The 22,037-nt window shown below is 38.7% G+C and overlaps 1 protein-coding gene across 3 annotated transcripts in view; it reads left to right on the top strand.

The window, feature by feature from the left end:
* The window catches only part of Dgk (diacyl glycerol kinase 1), a 103,852-nt gene that overhangs the window by 9,420 nt on the left and 72,395 nt on the right, over window positions 1–22,037 (top strand). For all 3 annotated transcript variants that reach the window (XM_086827943.1, XM_086827941.1, XM_086827940.1), the window contains exons 3-7: window positions 9,585–9,668; window positions 13,545–13,627; window positions 18,361–18,559; window positions 18,712–18,897; window positions 19,138–19,323. In XM_086827943.1, coding sequence (XP_086684069.1) covers window positions 9,590–9,668; window positions 13,545–13,627; window positions 18,361–18,559; window positions 18,712–18,897; window positions 19,138–19,323 — 733 coding nt within the window. In that variant the 5' untranslated portion in view covers window positions 9,585–9,589. The remainder of the gene's footprint in view (window positions 1–9,584; window positions 9,669–13,544; window positions 13,628–18,360; window positions 18,560–18,711; window positions 18,898–19,137; window positions 19,324–22,037) is intronic.

Here is a 22,037-nt window from a genome sequence, read left to right as displayed (position 1 = left end):
TATCTCCAGGAAGCAGACGACTAAAAAGAAAAAAACATGGGAAACTTCCGCTTGAAGGACTTGACCCATTCCCCTTCCCCACTTGATCTTCTCCCTGCACTTTCCGCTCTAGGCTAGTGAAAAATTTCCACTTCAGTTCATCAAACATTTAGCCACTGGGAATGAATGGTCAGCGGACGAGATGTGGAGGAGCAGCATCCGTGTAAACATCCACGAGTTCGGGAAGCGGCTAAAACCGCAACCAAAACAAACTCAAGCAAGGCGAGCGCAAATCTGGGAAATCTTTCTAATTGTGGCAATTCAATCAAAACGCTTTCCCTACCCTTGTCGCACGAGGGAATGGGAGAAAACTGAATTTTACCTGGAAATTGAGTTAAGCAAAAATTCTGCATAACTAAAGAGAACAATTAATATCGATAGTACCTTTAAGCATTCAAAGAATAATTCTTAAATAAACTTATTTAAATTTGAAAAATAAATAGTGAATCAATGAATATATTTCTCTATTCAAATATAAATAAATATATTACTAAGATGATTATCATTATAATAAATGATTATTTCCCCATATTTACTATCTCTAAAGACATGTTGGCGTAATTAATTAAGAAATTATAGCTGGAAAATATAATAACCTTTGAGGAATCTCTCCAAATACACATCTCTGATGGCCAAGCTGCTGCCTGATTGCACAGGTTACTCGGACAGGTGCTCTGCAAATGTGTAAGGTCAGCCATAAGATCATTCCGTATTTTTATATGTGCCGATAGACGCGACTGTCCGTCTGTCCGCCTGTCCGTCCGTCTGTCCGTCTATCCCTCCGTCCATCCATCGATTTGTTTGTTTGCCTGTCTATTTTTATAGATCGCCGGCATGCAGGGCCATTCTCCAGCACGCTTCTGTTTATCGAAGACAAAACAGTTTTTATTGTTCAAGAAATTATTTTCAGCACCACATGAACATGAACACACCTCCCTTGCTTACATTGCTTTTTGCGGCGGGGAGGAAAATGGGAATGAAAATGGATTGCAGAATGGGGAAAATGGGGAAGAGGACAGAGGTGTGGCGTCATCAATTTTCCTCGAAGGCTGTCCGGTCCGTCGATCAAAGTGAAAAGTCAAAAGACGCGTACGCAAAATGGAAATCTCTCCAGAAAAGCGAGCGGAAATGTATTTTAGCACATCCAGGCACTGAGAGAAAAGTTGTGTTGTTAAAATTTATGAATATATGTATTTATTTTTATAAAAAAAAAAATGGGGAAATAGGGGTAACAAATATTAGAAAGCTGCAAGTTATTTAATGCAAAAATCACTTGAAATAGAAATATCTTCATGAAATCATTTAAATCATTTATTTATTTATTCTTTTAGATGGTCTTTTATACAATTTTCAATCCGTAAAAATATGTTCTTTACAATTTTTGTACTCACAATTTTCACTTACTTCTTTCTCTGTCCCCGGATGACATGAAGAAACTGCTTTGGAAATGGGTTCAAGTGGGGGTCAGGAGTTGGTTCAGTTATGGTGCCTACGTTTATGATTATGGGTCGGCATTCTGGTGAATTTTCGCCGACATCCTTTTCGTCCTGTGAATGCCGCATCCTTGCCCCGCCTGCTTTTTATGGGAGAGACTTTGTAGCCGGAGTTATTTTTGGCATAAAACATTTTCGAGCATTAATTACGCATTCACGGCACGTACTTGTTGGTCTTTTGGCGTAAATAAAATTAAAAGTTTGCCCCTTGCCCGTTCATTTTGCAGAAAAACCCCTCAGTTCCTTCTCCTCCATTTTTTACCACCATCGCATCACGGCTGCGGCAATAAAACAAAGTAACATCAACTGTTTAGCTGCCCAATTAACAGCAATTAAATCGCACAGAAATAAAAAGAGCGAAATGTCTGCATCAGTAGAAGTTCTTTCTCCATAGGGGCGGGGGCCACGTTTTAAAGTGACGCTGAAAAACTGGTCAGGAAAAATGAAAAACCATTTCTCATGGACCGAGCCATGAAAACTGAACGCAAACAAAGGCAAATTGAGGGAGAGCCATGCTTTAAAAGCGCGTTGAATGCGAGGTTATTTCAACTATAGGTTGAAGTTTGATGGTTGGAAAATAAAATCATTAAAGCTTTTACAGAAATTAAAAGGAACTGGAAATAACTGGGAATCTAAGGTAATAAAGGAGGATTGAAATAAATAAATAAAATGTCATAAAAAGTCATAAGGGTTATAAGTCGTTATCAGTAACATAATAATCTATACCTCAAAAATCTTATCATTATACTTTGCAGGGTATTATAATTTCAGTCAGAAGCCTGTAACAATGCGAAGGAGTCATTTCCGACCCTATAAATCATATAAATTCTTGATCAGCGTGATCAGCTGAATCCATTAAGCTGTCTCCGGCCAAAATCTATATTTTTTCAAAATTTTTGAAAATTTCATCATTAAAATGATCAAAAATTCAAAAAATATTGAATCTCTTTCAATGTTAATTTGAGTATGCAGATTTATAAACCTAATTAAAACTAACATAAGACTGCTTTCCGAATTGAAATTAATGCATTTTTGGCTTAGTTATGAAATTCGAAAAAGATTGATTTACTCAAAATAGACTTGCATATAATAATATCGATAAAAATATTACGATCCCATAATGATAGTACTAAGTAATAATAATTTTAATATAAAACAACTTAAACATTTTTCACATATTTATTTATATGTTTCTAACTTATAAGAAAAGTCAAACATGGTTTCAGTTCTTTCAGAAAAATACCCAACTTGTCCCAGTGTAAATACTAAACCAACAAATTTATAAACTCCTTTTACCAAACCTGGATAAAGAGTGTATATATATTCTTGCATCCATTACGAATTGATGTGCCACGCCTTTTGATTATTTTTTCTTTTCAACAATATTTCTATTGCCACTTGCCGGGGGCTATTGACATTTTTTATCGTTCGAGTGTTGGTTGAAAGCTTAGAGCCAAATCCACGCGCAAATCTCATTTATATTTAATTTTTTCATTTCCAACCGCTCCGGCGTCATACTTTGTGCACTTGATCCTCGTAAAAACAGGACGTGACATTACATGCCAAGCTGACAATGGGGCCGCGACGTTGAGTGGAAACTGCATGGCATCGGATGCAGACAATAAATTTGATTCAATTGCTGTCACAAAGGCGGACCGCCTCCGTCTTCCTCTCCAGAAACAGTTGTCATCCTCCTTTGTTTGTTGCCAGCGTCTCCAGTCGCGCAGCTGATTGTGCATGACCAGCGTTTGATAAAGGAGCGCCGCAGCCATGGGAACTATGGAACCATAGAGCTGCCGAGCAAATACAGTCGTCCTCTAGCCTGGCGAAATAACAATGACAGCGAGCTTTTCGCCATCTTTGTGGCAGCCACAGCCCTTCTCTATCCATTCCTTCCCATCAGTTCCCGGCGAGCTGACAAGCGGAAGTGTGCCGCACGAAGCGACAAAAAAAGGGAGAACGCGACGCGACTTAAAACGCGCTTCCGGTGGTCGCTGGTTGGTCCAGGACTCCCTTCTAGGATTCGAAAAATAACAGTCTTCAACAACAAAAATAAACTTGGAAAACAAGTGAAAAATACGCGGTGTTCCTACTGTTATTATTATTATTTTCTTTATTAACAAATACTTAGTTGTGCAAAATATAAATTCCCTTATGAAGTCCTCTAAAGCTATAGCACTTTGTCATGGCCTAGAGTCTCTGTATCTACCAACACAGACATTCGTGGCCAGCGCCGCGTCAAAGTCAGCGGAAACACAATTGCATTTTGTGTTCCACAGCCGCGCCCTCCCATATATCCATACTTTTAATTACTCTAGGGCTTCCCTTTTGGCCTCCATGCCGGGTGTGCCTCCAAACCCGACTCCTCACTCCTCACTGCGGTATTTCTGCGTGTTTTTTTCTGTTCTGTATTTTATTTAGTGCAGCACATGTCCGGTCCCACCTACCGAGTGCAGTTCGATTCCGCGGGGCCTCTCCTTCGTGACATTTGCCGCTAGGACTTGCTAGGTGCACAGAGAAAAATATGAAGTTATTGGTAACATTTTTAAAATAAAATTAAATAATTTCCAAGTTTATTTGTTCAAATTTTAACCGGAAATAGAGCTATGGAATATGATTAAATACATTTCTGTTATTTAAAAACACAATTAGTTAAGTTATGCATTTATAAGATCATTTCAACAATATTTCCCTTTGAATTAAACGAAAACTCAGTTGTGTCAAAATTTCTTGGCATTCTTAGAAACTTTCTAACCATTTTAAAGCACTCTTTATTCCAAATTCAAAAATATATTCCTTGAAAATCAAGTCCTATTAATTTTTGTCCAGTGTCCATCTGGTATCGACCATCGACATCGGCGTGCTAAACTGACAGTTTATGGCGGAGTTTAAGCCGTTTAGCGATGCCGGGGGGCATTCTCCACACCCAAGTTCATTGTGGAATGGTGTGCGAGTGCCACATGCCACATGCCGCATGCCGCATGCAACATGGCCCTAAGCCCTGCAGGTCCATTCACTCACACCCCAAAAAGTATGCTAGCAACTTTGTTTAAAGCGGTCAGAAAACAAAGGGGATTAGAATGGGAATTATCGCATTTTTTACGACTGCTCATATTTGATCTTGTTTTTAAAGGTAACTTGGTTTTATTTTTAATGTTTCTATATTAAATATTATAAGAACACAAAAGCTAAATTGCTTTAGTTTTTAAATAAATTGCTTTATTATTATGATGAATATTATTTCCGACAAGTATTGTTTACTTCTTGAGAAGGGGGTTTTCTCTTTCAACTGATGTTTGAGTTTATAAAAGCTGCTCTTTTTTATTATAGTTGTTTCCTACATTTTGAAATTGTTATATTTGATACTTAAATTTTAATTGACACTTGTTTTGATTTATGAATTTTAAGCCAATGGAAAAATGTCACAACAGGAAAGAATAAACACCGATAGAGTTCTCAAAAACTGAGCTTTCCAATACAATTTTATACACAAAAATGTATTTCTTTGTTAAGCAAATCTTCAAGTTTTGTACTAATTTAATTGCCTGAGGAATAAGCGTGTTATGATGACTAAAACTCAGTGAAGTTATCAAGAATTCAACCGCTTAACCTTTGTACTGAGGGTAAACGCAATGAATATTCCAGCATGTAAATATGTACCCATAAAAACGGGTGATAACCCCCCGATATGAAAGGCAAATTAGTTTTCTTTGCATGGCTGGCGACCTTTTTGGCCCCGTTTTGTCCCCGTTTTGTCCCCGAAATGTGCGGGATAACTCCATGATATATGAGCATTGTCGCTGACAGGATCCAGATAGCCTCCGGCTGGCTGCTGTGCATCGAAGTAAAAAACTGAAATGAAATGAAATAAAATAGAAGCGAATGTGAGTGAATTGTGTGCACTGCTTATTGACAATCTTGCAGTTTGCTTTTTTACTTTTATTTTATTATTCGGTGTTTGTTAACCGAAAACAATGCGACGCTTTTGCCGGAGCCCACGCATCAGATAAACAATAATGTCAATTTCATAAAAGCAAACACTCGTTGCGGATTCACGCTCTCGTTTTTTGGCATTCATAGTCAGTAAGGACACACATGTTCACTGAAGGTGGAGGCGGTTCAATCGATTGAAAATATATTCGAATTTATGCATGGCTTGTGCTGGATGGATTTTCTTTTTGCTGATCAAATCAGGAACGTTAATTAAAGCGCGATTCGTCGCCGGCGCTTTTTACTTTTGTTTGCACTGGGACATTATCCGCTTGCATATGCATTTTAAAGTTAAATTAAGCCGAGGGAATGCGATGAGTTTGGTCCTGGCGGCGTTGCAGCTAAATTAATTATTTATGTCCTGACATCAATTGATTTACAATCATTTATTTAGTGCCCACTTGTGTGCCCCTTTAATCATTTACATCGGAAAAGCCTCTCAATCATCAAAGGAATGGAATTTAATTGTTAAGTGCCGCAGGCAATTTGTAAATTGCTGAGTGCTAATAATAATGGTGGGAAATTCTGGTAAATCTATCTGTTATTTTTTCACAATTTAATGATATTAATATACTATATAAATGCATAGTTTTCATTACACCAGATTAATAGGTTTCCAACTGACTTCCTACGATAAGAAAAAAATAGTATGAGTAGGCAGTTCTCCTATTAATAATAATTCATTGAAAGTGTTCGTAATTAAATTGATAACAAACATAAAAAACTGGTTTAATGGATTATTATTATAATGGAATTAATGCATTTTAATGACATAAATCCATGTTCTTGTAAATTTTTAATGCAATCTGTATTTGCTTGCACAATTATGGCAATAAATCCATAGTTAATTTTCCATTTTGTCAATAAACATGCCACAATATTTCCCCGACATGTATAAAAAAAGCTTCTCACAGATTGGGTAATTGAAAAAAACATAAATCTTGTTTAACTAATTACAATTCAAAGGCAATCCATGGAGTGGGAGTGTGCTGGTGGCTAACTTTTGAAAAAAATGAAATGGTTATTGATGTGCTGGGAAAATAATAATTTTTTAGGCCCGCGATCAGAGTGCGGCGGCCATTAAACAGGGCCACAAAGCTAAAGGCCATAAAAATCGCAATATGCTGCTGTTTTATTTGATTTACTTTTATTATTGCCGGACCCAAAGACAGCGAGAGATAGAGGTCTCTGGGCCTGTTGAAGTATAATCATTTTTGGCGAGCCAATTTTAAGCATAAAAAAAGAAGAGAAAATTGTTCTGTGTCGGACATTTATGTTCTAGATTTTATGGCAATTTTGTTTCGGCTAAAACAATAAGAGGACCAATATACATACACATATATTCGTGTGTTTCTTGTCTCGTAAAAGGACAGCTGAATCGGAATCTGATGCTTATTGTATACGAATTAGAGATGGAATGAAAATAATGATTTAACGAAAAGATATCGATTGTGCGAACGAGATTTGTTTTAAGGCATACTAATTTCCAATAAAAATATAAAGCTATTTATATAAAATTGTGTAGATTACGTTTAGTAATTTATATACATTTTTCAGCCTTTAATTTCGCTTTAAAAGATTTTGAAACAATTCTTACTTTCCTGTTTAATGTAAATAAATTCAAATAAATTAAATTTGAGGAGTTTTTTATTCATATATCTATCAAAAGTGTAAAGAACTTAATATGAAAAATCGATCATTTCGATATACTGTATAATTATATCGATTCCTTTTGTCCTTAAAAACACATCCCTAATGTGTATGTCTTTGGGTCTCGACAAAGGAACATGCTGGATCTGATGCTCATTGTATGCGAATGAACGGTCGCATAATCTAATAATATTTTATGTGGACAGCATAAAAAGCACAGCACACAGTTTGGCACTTGAGAGTACGTTGAACTCTCAATCTGGCGCTCAACCTCCTTGTTCGTCCTTACTTTTCCTACTTTTTTTTTGTTTTTACTCCGATGTCAAAGGACGAAGGGAAGGAGGGCCAACAAGCGTATATCCATTGACCAACAAAGATAGAGAAATCCAAGCCAATTTATTGAAGTTTTTGCCGTTGGCCAAGGACCATTACGACCAGAAAGCAAGCGGATATCCAGCTTCCCGGAATGTGAATTTTATGATGATGCCTTGAAAACACACACACAGACAGACAGACTAACATATATCCCTACATTAACGACGCAATTAACATTCAGATTGCGCATACGCCCTGTATGCTGCACTATTTATTTGTACTTTTTTTACCATTTGCATTTTCATTAGTTTATTATCCAAGTATACCCCTGCATTAATGCCAAATGAGCTGAAAATAATGGCTTAAAGTACCGGGAGCTGTATTAATAATGCTTTACGATCCAAAAGGCAATGGATATCGCTTGTGCGGGAATTTTCCACTTTCCACTTTCCGCTTTTACATGACAAGTGCCGTGGGGGAGAGGGGATAAAATGATAAGTTAGTCAATCAGTTGATTATAGCAATCTAAATATAACAACAGCAAGACAAAAGCTTTAGAGAAAGATTTGTGAAATGAATAAATAAAACGCTAAATGGCCGGAGAGTAAAAATAAACGCCATGCGAATTGAGAACGCAGAAAAGCCAAGCCAACAAATATGCATATACTATATATATATATATCAAATACGATTTTCCCTTCTCTATCTATCACATGTGTGTGCATATATACTATATATATACGTTTGATGTCTGTCTGTCTGTCGCTGACACATACCTCAGCCTCTAAGTGAGTGTGCGTGGGCGAGTGTGTGTGCTCCAAAAATGCCATCAAGTCGTCTGACGTCACAACTGTGACAGAGAGAATCCGCGGGGAAATTATGCCATTGATTAGCCCGCGGCAGTTCAAGCCAACTCATGATTATGGCCACACTCATTACGCATTAACACGATCATGATGATGATGATGGTGATGCCACTAATGACGTGTCAAACGGCAGGCGGCAGGCGACACACCCCACACACACACGCTCGGTTAAATGTGTTGTGTTGTTGAGTGTATTTCACAGGCTGATAGATGAAGCAAACTAAAATTGGCCAAGAAGGAGCATTCCATTTAGTAGTTCTCACCGTTTGCACACTCATAATTTCGAGACTCTCTCTCTGAATAACGCATTATAAAAATATTCAAGTGGGTTTATATTTATGGGAAAATAAAGGAAATACTTGATTTTATTATCCATTAAAGTATATATACTGTTGAATAAATGCAAAGTACTTTGGAACTATGTATACTTATTTATTATAAGGAAAACTAAGTCTTGTGTAGAATGTTTACAAATTCCGTTTACTAAGAACTGCAAACTACTTAGTAGAGTTTTGAAAATTTAGCAAAAAAATGTTAATGTTAAAGAATACTTTTCATTACTTTTTTAAGAGATCAAAATTTAGAGTAAATTTCTTTCTTATTGTAAAAGGGATTTCATATTTTTTCTGTGTTTAAATTCAAGAAAGTAAAACTCCTTAGAATAGGTTCTATGCAATTGCCTTAGTTTAATTCTTGGAAACGTAAAATGAATGTTAGTCCCCGGAAGGAAGCTCCTTCTCCAATCTGCCATGTTATTTTATGCTCTTCTGTTTTGGACACAAACACGCAGGACAACACACACACACTCTGACCGATGGCCACTTGACCATGGCCAAAAATACCAGCAAGGATTTGTGTTGCCAGGCTAAGCCAGGCCAGGCGAGAATGTGTGAAGGGCTACGGGCTGGGATATTAAATGTGGGGGATAAATGGGAGATAACATTTTTAAGCAATTTCGGTTTCAACACAAATATATTGATTCCTGATGCCACAGGCACGTCCGCAGGACCCACGTAGTTCTGCGGTGATGCCTTGTTTGGGGCAATGGGCGTGGAATCGAATGGCCTCCTCTTCCATGGCAATGCAAATGTAATGCAAATGCAAGGGCACAATGCGAGATGTGTGATGGGGAAATGGGAAATGTGAAATGCAAAATACAGAAAGCAATAAATTATGCGTTATGATGGAAATTACAATTTGTCACCATTTGTTATGTATTGCGTATTTTCAGGCAAAATGAATATTGGCATCGCAGCACCGAAATGGGATAAATTGTCGCCCCGCGAGTTTTTGCAGCTGCAGGAGTTGGCCTCATGTAAGTGAAAATCAGTAAATCAAATTGCACTAATCAAAAACACGATAGTAAGAGAGAAAGGGGCGAATGTCGAATGCAAATCACGGTCAATCAGACAGGCGCCCTTAATTTGGCCTTTTACACATTTCCCCCCGCATTGACAGAAAGCCAATTAAAATCCTTTTTATACAGACACACACATCCCATCGAATTTGACCAACATTTTTAATTGCATGCTGTTGTTAAAGGAATCATGTTACCCCATCAATCATTTTGCATTGTTTTAAATTAAGTTCATTGCAAATAGAGTTGAGCTGTTACTTTATAGTAATGTTAAGCCTCTTAAAGCTACGTAATAAGAAGAATATGAAAAGAGTTTGTGTTAAATAATATTATGAACACAAAATTCTAGATTAATATATAATGTATATATATTAAATTTGATAATGAACTGTTCAAAACTGGAAAAATTATCATTTTTTTCTTAAAATTTTCCTATCGATCCTATGGCAGTAATATATACATATGTATATATATATATATATATCCACCGATTGGCCATACTCCGATTTATATACTAGTAATATTATATAGATGAATAACTCCATAGTTTCATTCAAATGGCTTAAATTTGTTCCAAAACATATCTCTCTCTGTGCATATAATTCCCAACTGGTTCAAACATCCCCGGAACGAAGTGACTGCTGCCAGCCAAGTCTCAGAAATGTGTTGTGTTACAAAAGTTGCAAGTCATTGTTTATTAGTGTTCATAGATACTTACTGGCAATTTATATTTACTGATCATAGATACTTCCTGGTCAAAGTTACTTACGGTTCGTTGATACTTACTAATCAGAGTTACTCACTGATCATAGTAACTTACTGGTCATAGCTACTTACTGATCATAGTTACTCAATGTTCATTGATACTTACTGATTATAGTTCTATAAATCGTCCGATTGTGCCTATATCAACTATATATATGTGTAATATTTTCCTCGCATTCACTCTCTCAAAAAAGTGCCCTCCTCTGCGCTTCTCAACCAGTGTACTTAAGCACCGTAGCAAACACAATTATTTTTGTTCTTCTTCTTGTTCCGTTTTAAAGTTTCTAGTTAAATTTGATATATATATAGTCCACCTATTCGCCATGCTCCGACTTTACAGAAATGTGTTGTGTTACATAAGTTGCAAGTCATTGTTTATCAGTGTTCATAAATACTTACTGGTCATTGATACTGACTGATCATAGATACTTCCAGGTCAAAGTTACTTGCTGTTCATTGATACTTACTAATCAGAGTTAATTACTGATCATAGTTACTTACTGGTCATAGCTACTTACTGGTCATAGTTACTCAATGTTCATTGATACTTACTGATCATAGTTCTCAAAATAGTGCCCTCCTCTGCGCTTCTCAACCAGTGTACTTAAGCACCGTAGAAAACACAATTATTTTTGTTCTTCTTCTTGTTCCGTTTGATAAATTAAATTTAAATTTGCTGTTCATTGATACTTACTGGTCAAATATACTTACTGGTCATAGATACTTCCTGGTCGAAGTTACTTGCTGTTCATTGATACTTACTAATCAGAGTTAATTACTGATCATAGTTACTTACTGGTCATAGCTACTTACTGGTCATAGTTACTCAATGTTCATTGATACTTACTGATCATAGTTCTCAAAATAGTGCCCTCCTCTGCGCTTCTCAACCAGTGTACTTAAGCACCGTAGCAAACACAATTATTTTTGTTCTTCTTCTTGTTCCGTTTAAATTTAAATTTGATATATATATAGTCCACCGATTCGCCATGCTCCGACTTTACAGAAATGTGTTGTGTTACAAAAGTTGCAAGTCATTGTTTATTAGTGTTCATAGATACTTACTGGCCATTGATATTTACTTGTCAAAGTTACTTGCTGTTCATTGATACTTACTAGTCAATGTTAATTACTAATCATAGTTAATTACTGATCATTGTTAATGACTGATCATAGGTCTATAAATAGTCCGATCGTTCCTATGCAAATATGTATCCATGTATATTTCTAGTCCAACGATATGCCAAGCTTTAAGTTTTTTAATTTGATACATAATTAATAGAGGAAATAAGTCTATGTATTTATACGATTAAAAACATGACACAAACTTAAATTTTAGCCTCTTGACTTTAAAGAATTTAAAAACCATTAGAGTTTATAGTACCAATCCAGAAAACATATTTATCCATACCTAGGCAAATTTTATGTGAATTTATATCTCATTTTTGTACCTGCATAGAAAACCATATGACGTTTCACTTGACTGCCATCGGCTTCATTTACATTTTTGCTTAGCTGGCACATCATTTGCTGCATTTGAGAAATATTCCTCGTGGCAGCTGCAGCTTACTGTAAGCAGCGCATCTTAAAGAGCGATTCCGCAGCCACCGCTCCACTCCACACACCAGACACACACAGACATATCTCATCCACAGACCCGGGATGCGAGTTACGAGCTACGAGTATGTCTGACACTGTTTGCAGTCTTCGCTGCAGCAAAGCTGTTTGACATGGCAAAGTAGTTTACCTTTGGGTGAGCACTTCGCCCACCTTATCCCAGTGAGCTGCCTGCGGAGGGAATTACTCGTACACGAACGGCAAATGCGGATGTTGAGCTTATAGATTATGGGATATTTCAAAGAACACACACTCACTGCGTCAAGGAAACGGGCTCGGACCATATCCAAAGGTGTGCACGCAGCTGTGAATTCAAAAAGAATCCGAAAACTTAAATCTGCACTAAGAACAGGGTACATTTTCAAGAACGCCGGAAATAATTTAAACGATAGAAGTGAAATAGTTGTATTCCATTGTGTTGCTTTATTTAAGATATGTTTTAGTTTAAGTTTTTGTTCTTCAAACATCTTAGAACTAAGTTTATCAGAAGTACTTGAAACCAGATCTCACAGTGTTAAATCATATGGGAAGCTTAGAAGTGATAAGGAATATCAAAATATATATAGATAAATAGATATTGATACATAAATATTTCCTTGCATCCCTACTAAATCCTAGCAACTTATTAATCCACTATGAACACTATATAACTTTAGTTTGGGTTCACTTATAATTCCTAATTAGATTTCCAATAAAGGATTGTAATTATATGCTAGTAGATCTCGTATAACTTCAAGAGGTCCTGTATCACGTTGAGTCCTGACAGGCGTGGCTCCGGATATATGGGAGTGGCACCGGCAGGTGCTTATTAGAGTGCGGTTAAACTGTTTTTAGTCTGCGGTGCCGCTCCAGGCGAGAGCCATCAAAAGTGTCAGGAGCAGCAGCTGCCACCACTGCCATTGCCAGGGAAATGGGGCTGCAACTGCAACAGGACACAGAAGCCTTTCAGGTGCAGACACACTGCACAATTGCGGTGCAGGACACGAAACCGAATACCCCACACACAACACCCACTCACACACAGAACCTCTCATTAGGTTAATAAAACTCGGCTGGGCTGAAAACATTTTGGTCTGAGCTCCCCGTGGAGTTTATTTCAAGCATTTGTTGCGGCATGTCGGCCAACTCATCCACCGGCCAGTCATACACCGACACTTGTATTTCCACTTACACAACCCGCTTGTTTTCCATTAGTTAATTATCCCCACTGCGCTGCAGTAAGTCCACCCACGCGAGCCACCTGGGCCAAGCACCTGTCCACTTAAGACGTCGATTCAGGTGGCGCCAGTCGAGCGATTGACGTGTTTCCTGCCACTAGCGCACCTCAGCCAAATGGTACTTTGCATAATCCCCAGCTTAGACCACTCACCTGGAGTAGCTACATAGGGATTAGAATACAATTTCATCTCTCAAATCTCGGATATAGCTCTCATCCGTCTCCTCTCGTTGCAGATTCCACACGCAAGCTGCAGGATGTGCTGCGGGAGTTCTGCTCGCCGAGTGCCTCGGCCACGCCCAAGTGCATTCCGGATGGGGTAAGTGTTGCCAAAATGTCCAGTCCCTTGTCCTTGACTCTCAACCTGCTCCTGTACTGACTCCTGTTCCCGCTTCTTTTCCTGCAATTAATTGAATGCGGATAAGACCAAGAGCCAGACCCTTCTCAAAGCACAAGTCAAGGATTCGCTTCGCCTGTGTTCAGTTCGGGTTACACCTTACATTCTAATCCCCTGTCTGGCGACTGGGAAAGACCGATGAAAGGCGATTCTGGGGCATGCTCAAAAACACACATATGTGCACTGCAAGAAAATAAGTCCAAATACCAAGGGTTTCAAAACGTATTTCCCTATTTGTAAGGGTCAAGAATTTAAGGAAAGGAAGTAGGCCAATAGGTATATTTTAAAACAAGTTAGAATTCCTAATTTCTCCTTCAAGAATTCGGATCTAATAATAGTTTTAAAATTAGATATATATGCATATATATATATATATATATATTATATTCACTTTTCTCTCGCTGTACAATCGTCCTGACAGGGACAAGTATCATATAGAATAGAGATTATGGAGAGGGCAGGTGGGGTGAAAGATTGAAAGTAAATCTTCTTATACATACGTACAATAAATCACAGACTTTTCAAGTTTACGCCTGAATGCCAAATTGAAATTGAATCCTGGCACAGAGAGAGCCCCCTTTACGAATGAATATCCTGACAAGTTTATACATACTAAATTAATTTCAAACTGCCTGCAACTCCATTCATCTGGTCAGAGAAGCTGCATAAATTGTTACTCTCTCACAATCCCTCTGTCTCTAAGCAGGCACATCCTGGGACCCGCATCACTCTGGGAGCTTAGTGACAGTCACCAAGGAGACAAGGGATATGGGAACATACTGAGCCAAAACGTTTACAATTTGCACAGCATTCAATATTAATTTTTAATGGAAAACTCCAAAGATTTGAAAGTGAATTCATTTCGTTTTCTGGTCCATCATTTCCTTCGCCAAAGCAACGAATCGGAAAAAGTATAATTAAGTTGCCGCCACGCCCTCGAACCTCTTGATTTCTTTGGCTCCCTTACAAAGTTGGATTGATGTTTCTAGTCGAACGGAGGGAAGTGAATAATTTCGCTCAGGACTCGCATGGAATTCACTTTGATATCGAACACGAGTACGTTACGAGCACTTGCCGCACTCAATGTTTGCTGTTTGTCTTTACGGGGAATTTGCTGAACGAAAGTAATTCCCGTAAATATTTTAGCGAGCGAAATGAATTGAGATGCCACGAGATGTGCGCTGCCTGGCAACATATTTCCTATTCCGGGGGAAAGCAGCTTAACATGTCCTGTCCACAGAACAAAAAATAAAAATGAAAACAAACGTTCGTCCTGCTGTGACTTAAACTCGTTGTTGCAATTAGGTTAATTAAGAGCCGTCTGTCGCCAGGTGGAACAGCAATTGCCTGCGTTCCGGTGGCGTTGTAAGCCGGAAAATGACATGTGCGTTTTCCTGTTTTTCCATCCAGCAATTGGTCACTCGATGGCTTTAAAGCGTGCCCCCACAAAAATGTGAACTATACCCCATATGGTCGTTATTTATGCCCCCGAACACCGAACTGTGCGATGCATAATGAATGCAAAGCGCAGATTATGTTCGCCGGAGCGGAGTAAAGACGAGTGCCAAATGGCCTGTATGCGTGCCCCGTTGCGTATGTGCGATGTGTGATTAGAGAGTGTAATGAATATCACGCATACGCACCGAGCGCCCCCCCAAAATGTGCTCGAATATTTATTCATTAAGCCACGCGCTCACGCATAGCGTCACATAACGCGTCCCTGGGAACAGTCGCGGAGATTGAAAGCAGAGATATATGTATATACAGCAGATGTCAGAATAATAGGTACTAATTGTTACCCTTAAAGAAGTTGAGATTAAAGTTGGAGTTAATAATAATATAAATTAATTAAGTTATGCAAATAATAACCTTTGAATTGTATCATATACATTGGTAAATAATTAAATAACAGAAGTTAATTTTATATCATTATATTTATATTACTTGTTAATATTTGATGTTTAATGAATTAATTATTTAAAAGTACTAATTAAAGGTTCAAATTAATTTCTGACTGAATTTAAATTGAATATTAAAGTGCCTTAATCCAGATTCTTTAATATAGTTTATTGGCAAGCTTCCAATTTATAGCTTTGCTCTAATTAATTACTCTATTCCCATCGAAATATCGTTGACATAGAAACCAAACGCAATAATTGATTACCCCAAGACCTCAAATATCTTAATTACCTGACCACAATTGTATATTTATTCGAAGGAATCTGGCAAAGGAGGATATACATTAGAGTGAAGGGAGAGCTGTTCGCACTCGTATCTCGTTGCTGGCTAAATAAATTTTGCTAACGCAATTCGCGCCATTATTATAGTGCCAGAATGTGTGTGGGTGTGTGCGGGAGTGTGTTATTTATGTGTGTGTAAGCCCCAGTATCTGTGTGTCGATGTTTTACAATATGCCGATGTTGCGATGTAGCTCCACTTAGGCGTGTCGCCGCCATTTGCGCTCGACTACTTCAAGCTATTTGCTCCGCCACTCGTGGCTATAGGCAGCCAGATATATATACATATATACATTGTATACTGTACAGTATGGTGTATAGCTATAGACTCGTTTAACTATAGATGCTGGTATAGTGCCAGGCGTATAAACTTCCATTTGCCTGTATTCGGTTTCATTATGGCCAAGGATCCAGCAAACAGCCAGCAAGTGGTTGAGAGCACTGCGAGAAATTCCAATAACTTGCAGGGGGAAGAAAAAATATTCCATTTAACAAGAATTTACATTACTATCCCTCTTGTTCATACTGTTTTCGGATTAAAATATATAGTTCCTTAAATATATCTTAACAGGAATGAGCTTAAACCTTTCTAATAGTCGTCATATATTACTTTTAAAGAGAAAACTTTAAGTTTAAATTAAATAAATATCCTGTTACATCTGATATTCCTTTTTTCTCAATTTTAAAATGAGTAATATTTAGTATTATTAAGGAGCAATTTAATCTCAGTGTACTGTTAATGTTGCCAGCTCTTGCTGATGCTTTCATCGTATATATTTTGTTTTATGTTTCGAAATTTAAAACGATGCAAAATAGCAAAAGGCAGCGGACGGTTGGAAGGACGACTAGCAACCATTATGAGCCTGATAATAAAGGCAGATATATCTAGGAGAGTGTATATATACATAGACTTTATCGCGTAGTATTCCAAGCCGGAGCGCTGATTATTTCATTACTCCCGACGAAGGCAATTAATCGTACCCATCTCCCCGAGCTTGTTATCCTTGATTAGCTGTTATTCTTGATCCTGAAACCGGAGAAGAAGCTGGAAACTGGAAGTGGCAACTGTAAAATCCGTAAAGCTGCCGGCGGCCTAACGTCTATCAATGTCAGTGGGATGTCGGCGTCTATCAATGTCGAATGCCTGAATGTGGGTCCCTGAATGCTGCTGAATGCTGAATGGTGAATGTCGTCGTCGCATTGTTGATTCAAGCATCGCGCCGCAGCTGTCAATGTATTGACATTACACGTGGTGTTGACATGTAATTTGCCCCGATCCCCATTCATCCAGGTTCCCGGGTCCCGTTCTGCATCCATAAAAACCTGCCCCATACCCATACACTACCCTATCCCTTTGCCGCACTCTCAGACCTATCCCAGTGTCTCACAGACCCAGGACAAATAAGGAGGCCGACCGCCAGATCCTTGGAGGACATTCCCCGGCACGTACGAATGGAACCTTTTTGGGGCGGAGCTCGGAGCTCGAAGCTCACTGCTCGGATTTATGTGAGAATTTTGTGCACTGGACAAATGTAAATAAAATGGCTTATGTTCCTCGCCCACAAGGAGAATTATGTATTCCGAGGGCGTAAAATGCGAGATTTTAAAGGCAGGCCAAGAAAAAAATCTCAGCTAAATGGGAAATTTACTAAAGATATGCCTCCTTCTGATACCTGACCTTCAATTAGGCAGCAAATTTAGCATTTGATTATATGAAATCACTCTTCGAATATCTGGAAATATGGCGAGCATAATTATTAATCATACGCAACGTTGTCACCTCCTCTTTCCCGCTGAAAAAAAGTAGAGAAATGCGAGATGCTTTCATCTAAGCCAAGTGCAAAATGTCCTTTGCCATAATACTGTCAACATATTATGTTTCATGAGAAGCTCTCGCCGTCTTTCCTGTCACAACAAACCCAATACTTCTCGTAAAACTTGGCTGAAAGGCGAAGCCTAGAACTATGCAACGCCGAGTGTTTTGCACACATTTTAGCTTGTCACTTTGGAATGGGCGACGCCCCCTAGGAGAAGTAAAGGGAATTTCTTAGAAAACATCATATTCTTTGATAGAAAATCACAGAAAATGGAATATAGTATACATTCTGGAAGCAGGAAAAATTCAAAGAATATGAACTTTAAATCATTACGTTCAGAGTAATCAAATTTTTTATTAAACTAGATAGTAGGAAATCCAATAAAGGTTCACAAATAGAAATTTTCTTAAAAGGATCTATTTTTCAAGAACAACCATTTCCTCTGTTCACTTTCTTAACTTACTCCTGTCCTTAGTAAACCTCATGTGTGGTTGCTGATGGCTTATTAAAAACCGAGCAACAAAACAAAGACCCACATAAATCATTGTTTTCTCTTCGTTTTTTTTTCTTTTGGTCTAAACTTTCCAACTCTTTTTCGCAGGACATTGATTTCGATGGCTTCCGTCGCTTCCTGGATGCCTTCCTCGACTGCGAGGCGCCACTGGATCTGGCCAAGCATTTGTTCGTGTCCTTCCTCAAGCCGAATGTCACCCAGGCCCAGCTGCATGGCCGGGCACTCAATCAAATGGCCGCCATCAGCAGCACGGCCGCCTGTGCGCCAGTCACGTCGCACACCAAGGGTAAGAGATCGTCCCACATCCTGACCACTTCCCTTTAAACCCATCCCCACCTTCTCCTCCCCTTACTCATGTGTTTGTGAATAATTGCTGAACATTTCTTTTGGGCCGGCTGCTGCTCCTGCTCCTGCTCCTGCTCCTCCACTTGTAATTAGGCTCCATACCGAACATCAATAGCATCGCCGAGCTGATGCCACAGTGCAGCGCAGCCGGAGGAGGTGTAGCCGGGGGCGAGGGCCACGCACAGGCCCGCAGCAGCTTTGTGGACAAAATCCATGGCATCACGGATAAATTACACCACTCACTGGGCGGACATCTCTCCCACGATCCCAGCAAGACGGGTAAGTTTTACACAGGAAAAAAAGCATCTAATCTTGGAACTAATTTACTAAAAGTTTCTTAAGAATTATTTTGAGGAAATGTAATAAATTTTATTTTGTATTGAATTTTAATCAAATTTCTGTTGAATTTCAATTGAAGTTCCCTAAGGACTTTCTTTCTCTGAGTTTACTAGAAACTCTTCTAGTCCTGGCACGTGGCTGATATATCTATATATCTATATTGGTTGGAATACTTAACAGGCAGCGTTCATCCAATGCTCACCGTGACGCCCAGTCCCTTGGCCAGCGGTCCCAGCATGTTCCAGGCCAACAATCCAGCCCGCCGGTCCGTCGACTCGAGTCCCTCGCACTCGGCGACCAATCACTCGCAGATGTCACGCAACTCCTCCAAGAAGAGCAACAATTCTGTTAATTGCAAAATTGATGGTGAGTATTAATTAGGCAGCTTCCCCCTGAACATACCCATCTTCCGTGTACCCTTTCGCCTGCGTGCTCTGAAATTACAATGTGCATGCGACTTCCGTCCAATTAAGACGCTCATTGTGCAATCAGCATGTGCTATGTGTGGAGGGGCATCCTGGCCAGCTGGAGCAGCCTGGCTTGGCCTGGCCTGGCCTGGCCTGGTTAGCATTCACAGCCAGTGAACAATTCAAATGCAAAAATTAACCATCTATATGCGCTGTGTTGCGCTCCATTTGTTCGCGTAAAAAAAACGAAGGAAAGAAACTAAAAGAACAAACTTTTATTATTGCCTTTTGAGTGGCAGCAGCAGGCGAGCAGCATTTGTTATAGCAATTGTAAAAGTTTGAATTGGCAAAATGGATGTTATATGGGATGTGAATAGATGGGAAATATTCCATTTTTAAAATCAACATTACTCTGAATTTGTAACACAAAATATACATCCAGTAAATAAGGGGAAAGCATTAGGTTACCTTTATTGTGAGCTTTTACTTATATTATGTTTATAAATAATAGAAGAGAAAAGTAGACCATTTTCTTATCTAGTAACTCTTCACTAAGCTCTTCTTTTACCCTACTAAAAAGTTATCCCAAGAACACTTTGACTTGCATTTAAGATCTCTTTTTTGTTTGTCTCCAAGGACAAAAGTCAATACCTGTGAAGAAGCAACTTAAGAAGCTCAACAGAATTAGCTGCAGTAAGCTGAAAATCCCCGCATGTTTGCCACTTGCTTAGTTAACTTTTTCGTGAACTTGCTAATTAGTGGAGCGAGCAAATATCAGCACGCGGAAGACGAAAAACAAAGCAGGCATTCGCTAATTCACGAGTTCATAAATTATGGACCTGGTCTGCAGTCCTGCGAACAGGGGAAACTTGGCACCGGAAGTCAGACTTGCTTCCCATCTTAGCACTGCGCTCCCCTCTTCCGTTTCCGCTGTCACAACAGCAGCCAAGAAAGGAACAAAACACAGAGAGAAAGAGAGAGAGTCCTAAAAAAGCGCTGAGCGACTCTTGTCTCGGGGATCGTGTCGTAAATCAACGCCCAATTAGAAACATTTTTGCATTTCACGAACTCGCAACTCGTAAAATGCGAAGCCTGCGTTAAATTAACATTTATTGCTCTCACACACACACACACTCAGAGAGATGAAGGGAGAATCCTGGGAAACAAAAGCACTGACACTCACACGGACACAGCGAGTGCGCCTCACTTGCGGCCTAAAAGTATGCAGCGGCATTTCTTTCGCTTTTTTTTGCGCCCCAGTTTTGTTCCCTTTTTTCTTTCATTCATTTCGCTTCGTTTGAAATGTGTACGAGAATGATTAATGAACGTAAATTTCGTTCTTTTTTCTCTCTTTTTTTGTTGCCTTTGTCGCTGGCCAACAGTTTCACGCATTTTTGCCAGCAATTGGAAGGCATTGTCCTGAAACTTCAGAAGGTGGAGTACACAAAGAAAAATACGAGTTCTAAAAGAATAACCATTGAGAAGCTAAGATTACTGTAATTTATTGGGTAAATTCCATTTTTTTTAAACAAGTTTTTAATGAATTGAGCACACAATGTCATGGTAAAGTTTAAATTATTAAATTCGGTGTCTTAAAGTTAGAAATATAACTCTAGTTTCCAAAATGTAATTGGGAAAGTTGTTTAAACTTGGCAAACCAAGTTAATATTAGCTTAGAATATTATTTAAACGAATGTACAGAAATCATGCAATAATATGTATACAGTTGTAACATTTTCTCTTTGTGTAGTAAATTGCGCACGGGCATAAGGACGAGGCCCAGTCAGGAATTTGCTATTAGCATTATATATTAAGTACAACATGGGCCTCGCTTTGTTCCTCTCTTTCTGTGTGTGTGTGTTGGAGAGCGCCTTAAGCGCTAATTGGATTAGTTTTGCTTTGCTTTTTGCGTCCTGTCTTCCCTTCTGTGTGCGTCTGTGTGTGCGTGAATTAAATTTATTAGTCCAAATGTACGACGGCAAATAAGTTGACATTGATCCTGCAAACACACACTCAGCCTGTTTGCACAACTTTCCCTGCACTCATCGCGAGAGCGACAGGCTCATTTAGTTATTAATAAGAGGCCCAAATATTAGCATTGTATTCCGCATCTCTCTCTATATATATTTTAATTTATTGCCAACAAACGTTCCGACATTAGGCAAACATAATTAGCTAAAATACAATCGTCTGTATGTGTGCTGGCATCTTTTTTCGGGTGTTTGTCTAGCTTAAGGGGGATCCCCGCATTACCATATAAATTACAACATCAACAGCTCACACAAATGGCCTGTCAAAATAATAAGAGATGGAAATCATTCACTCAAACACAGCGGCAAATAGAGGGAAAGTCCCTTTTGAGAGTGTGCCTTACTGTGGAAAATTTCTAAACAATTTGCCGCCTTTGATTTCAATTCATTATGTAATTACGGCAGAGGATTTGACTGCATGGCTTCGAAAAATCAATGGGGAACATTGCAAAAAAGCCAACGACCAACCAAGAAAAAAAAGAAGGTGAATAAATTCTTAATTATGGCGAAACAAAGTTGAACGGGAAAGTATCTGGAGCATAAGATGAGAAAAGTTTTGGGTCGCAGGCTCAAAAACATTAAGCTCAATGGCTTCCGCCTTAAAGTGGAAGGAAAACAAATTGAAGCCCAGTAATATTCCGAG

Source organism: Drosophila serrata, unplaced genomic scaffold, assembly GCF_035046125.1.
Source record: "Drosophila serrata isolate PLE 108 unplaced genomic scaffold, ASM3504612v1 contig_184, whole genome shotgun sequence".
NCBI classification, from domain to species: Eukaryota; Metazoa; Arthropoda; class Insecta; order Diptera; family Drosophilidae; genus Drosophila; species Drosophila serrata.
This window is presented reverse-complemented; position numbering and strand designations above follow the sequence as displayed.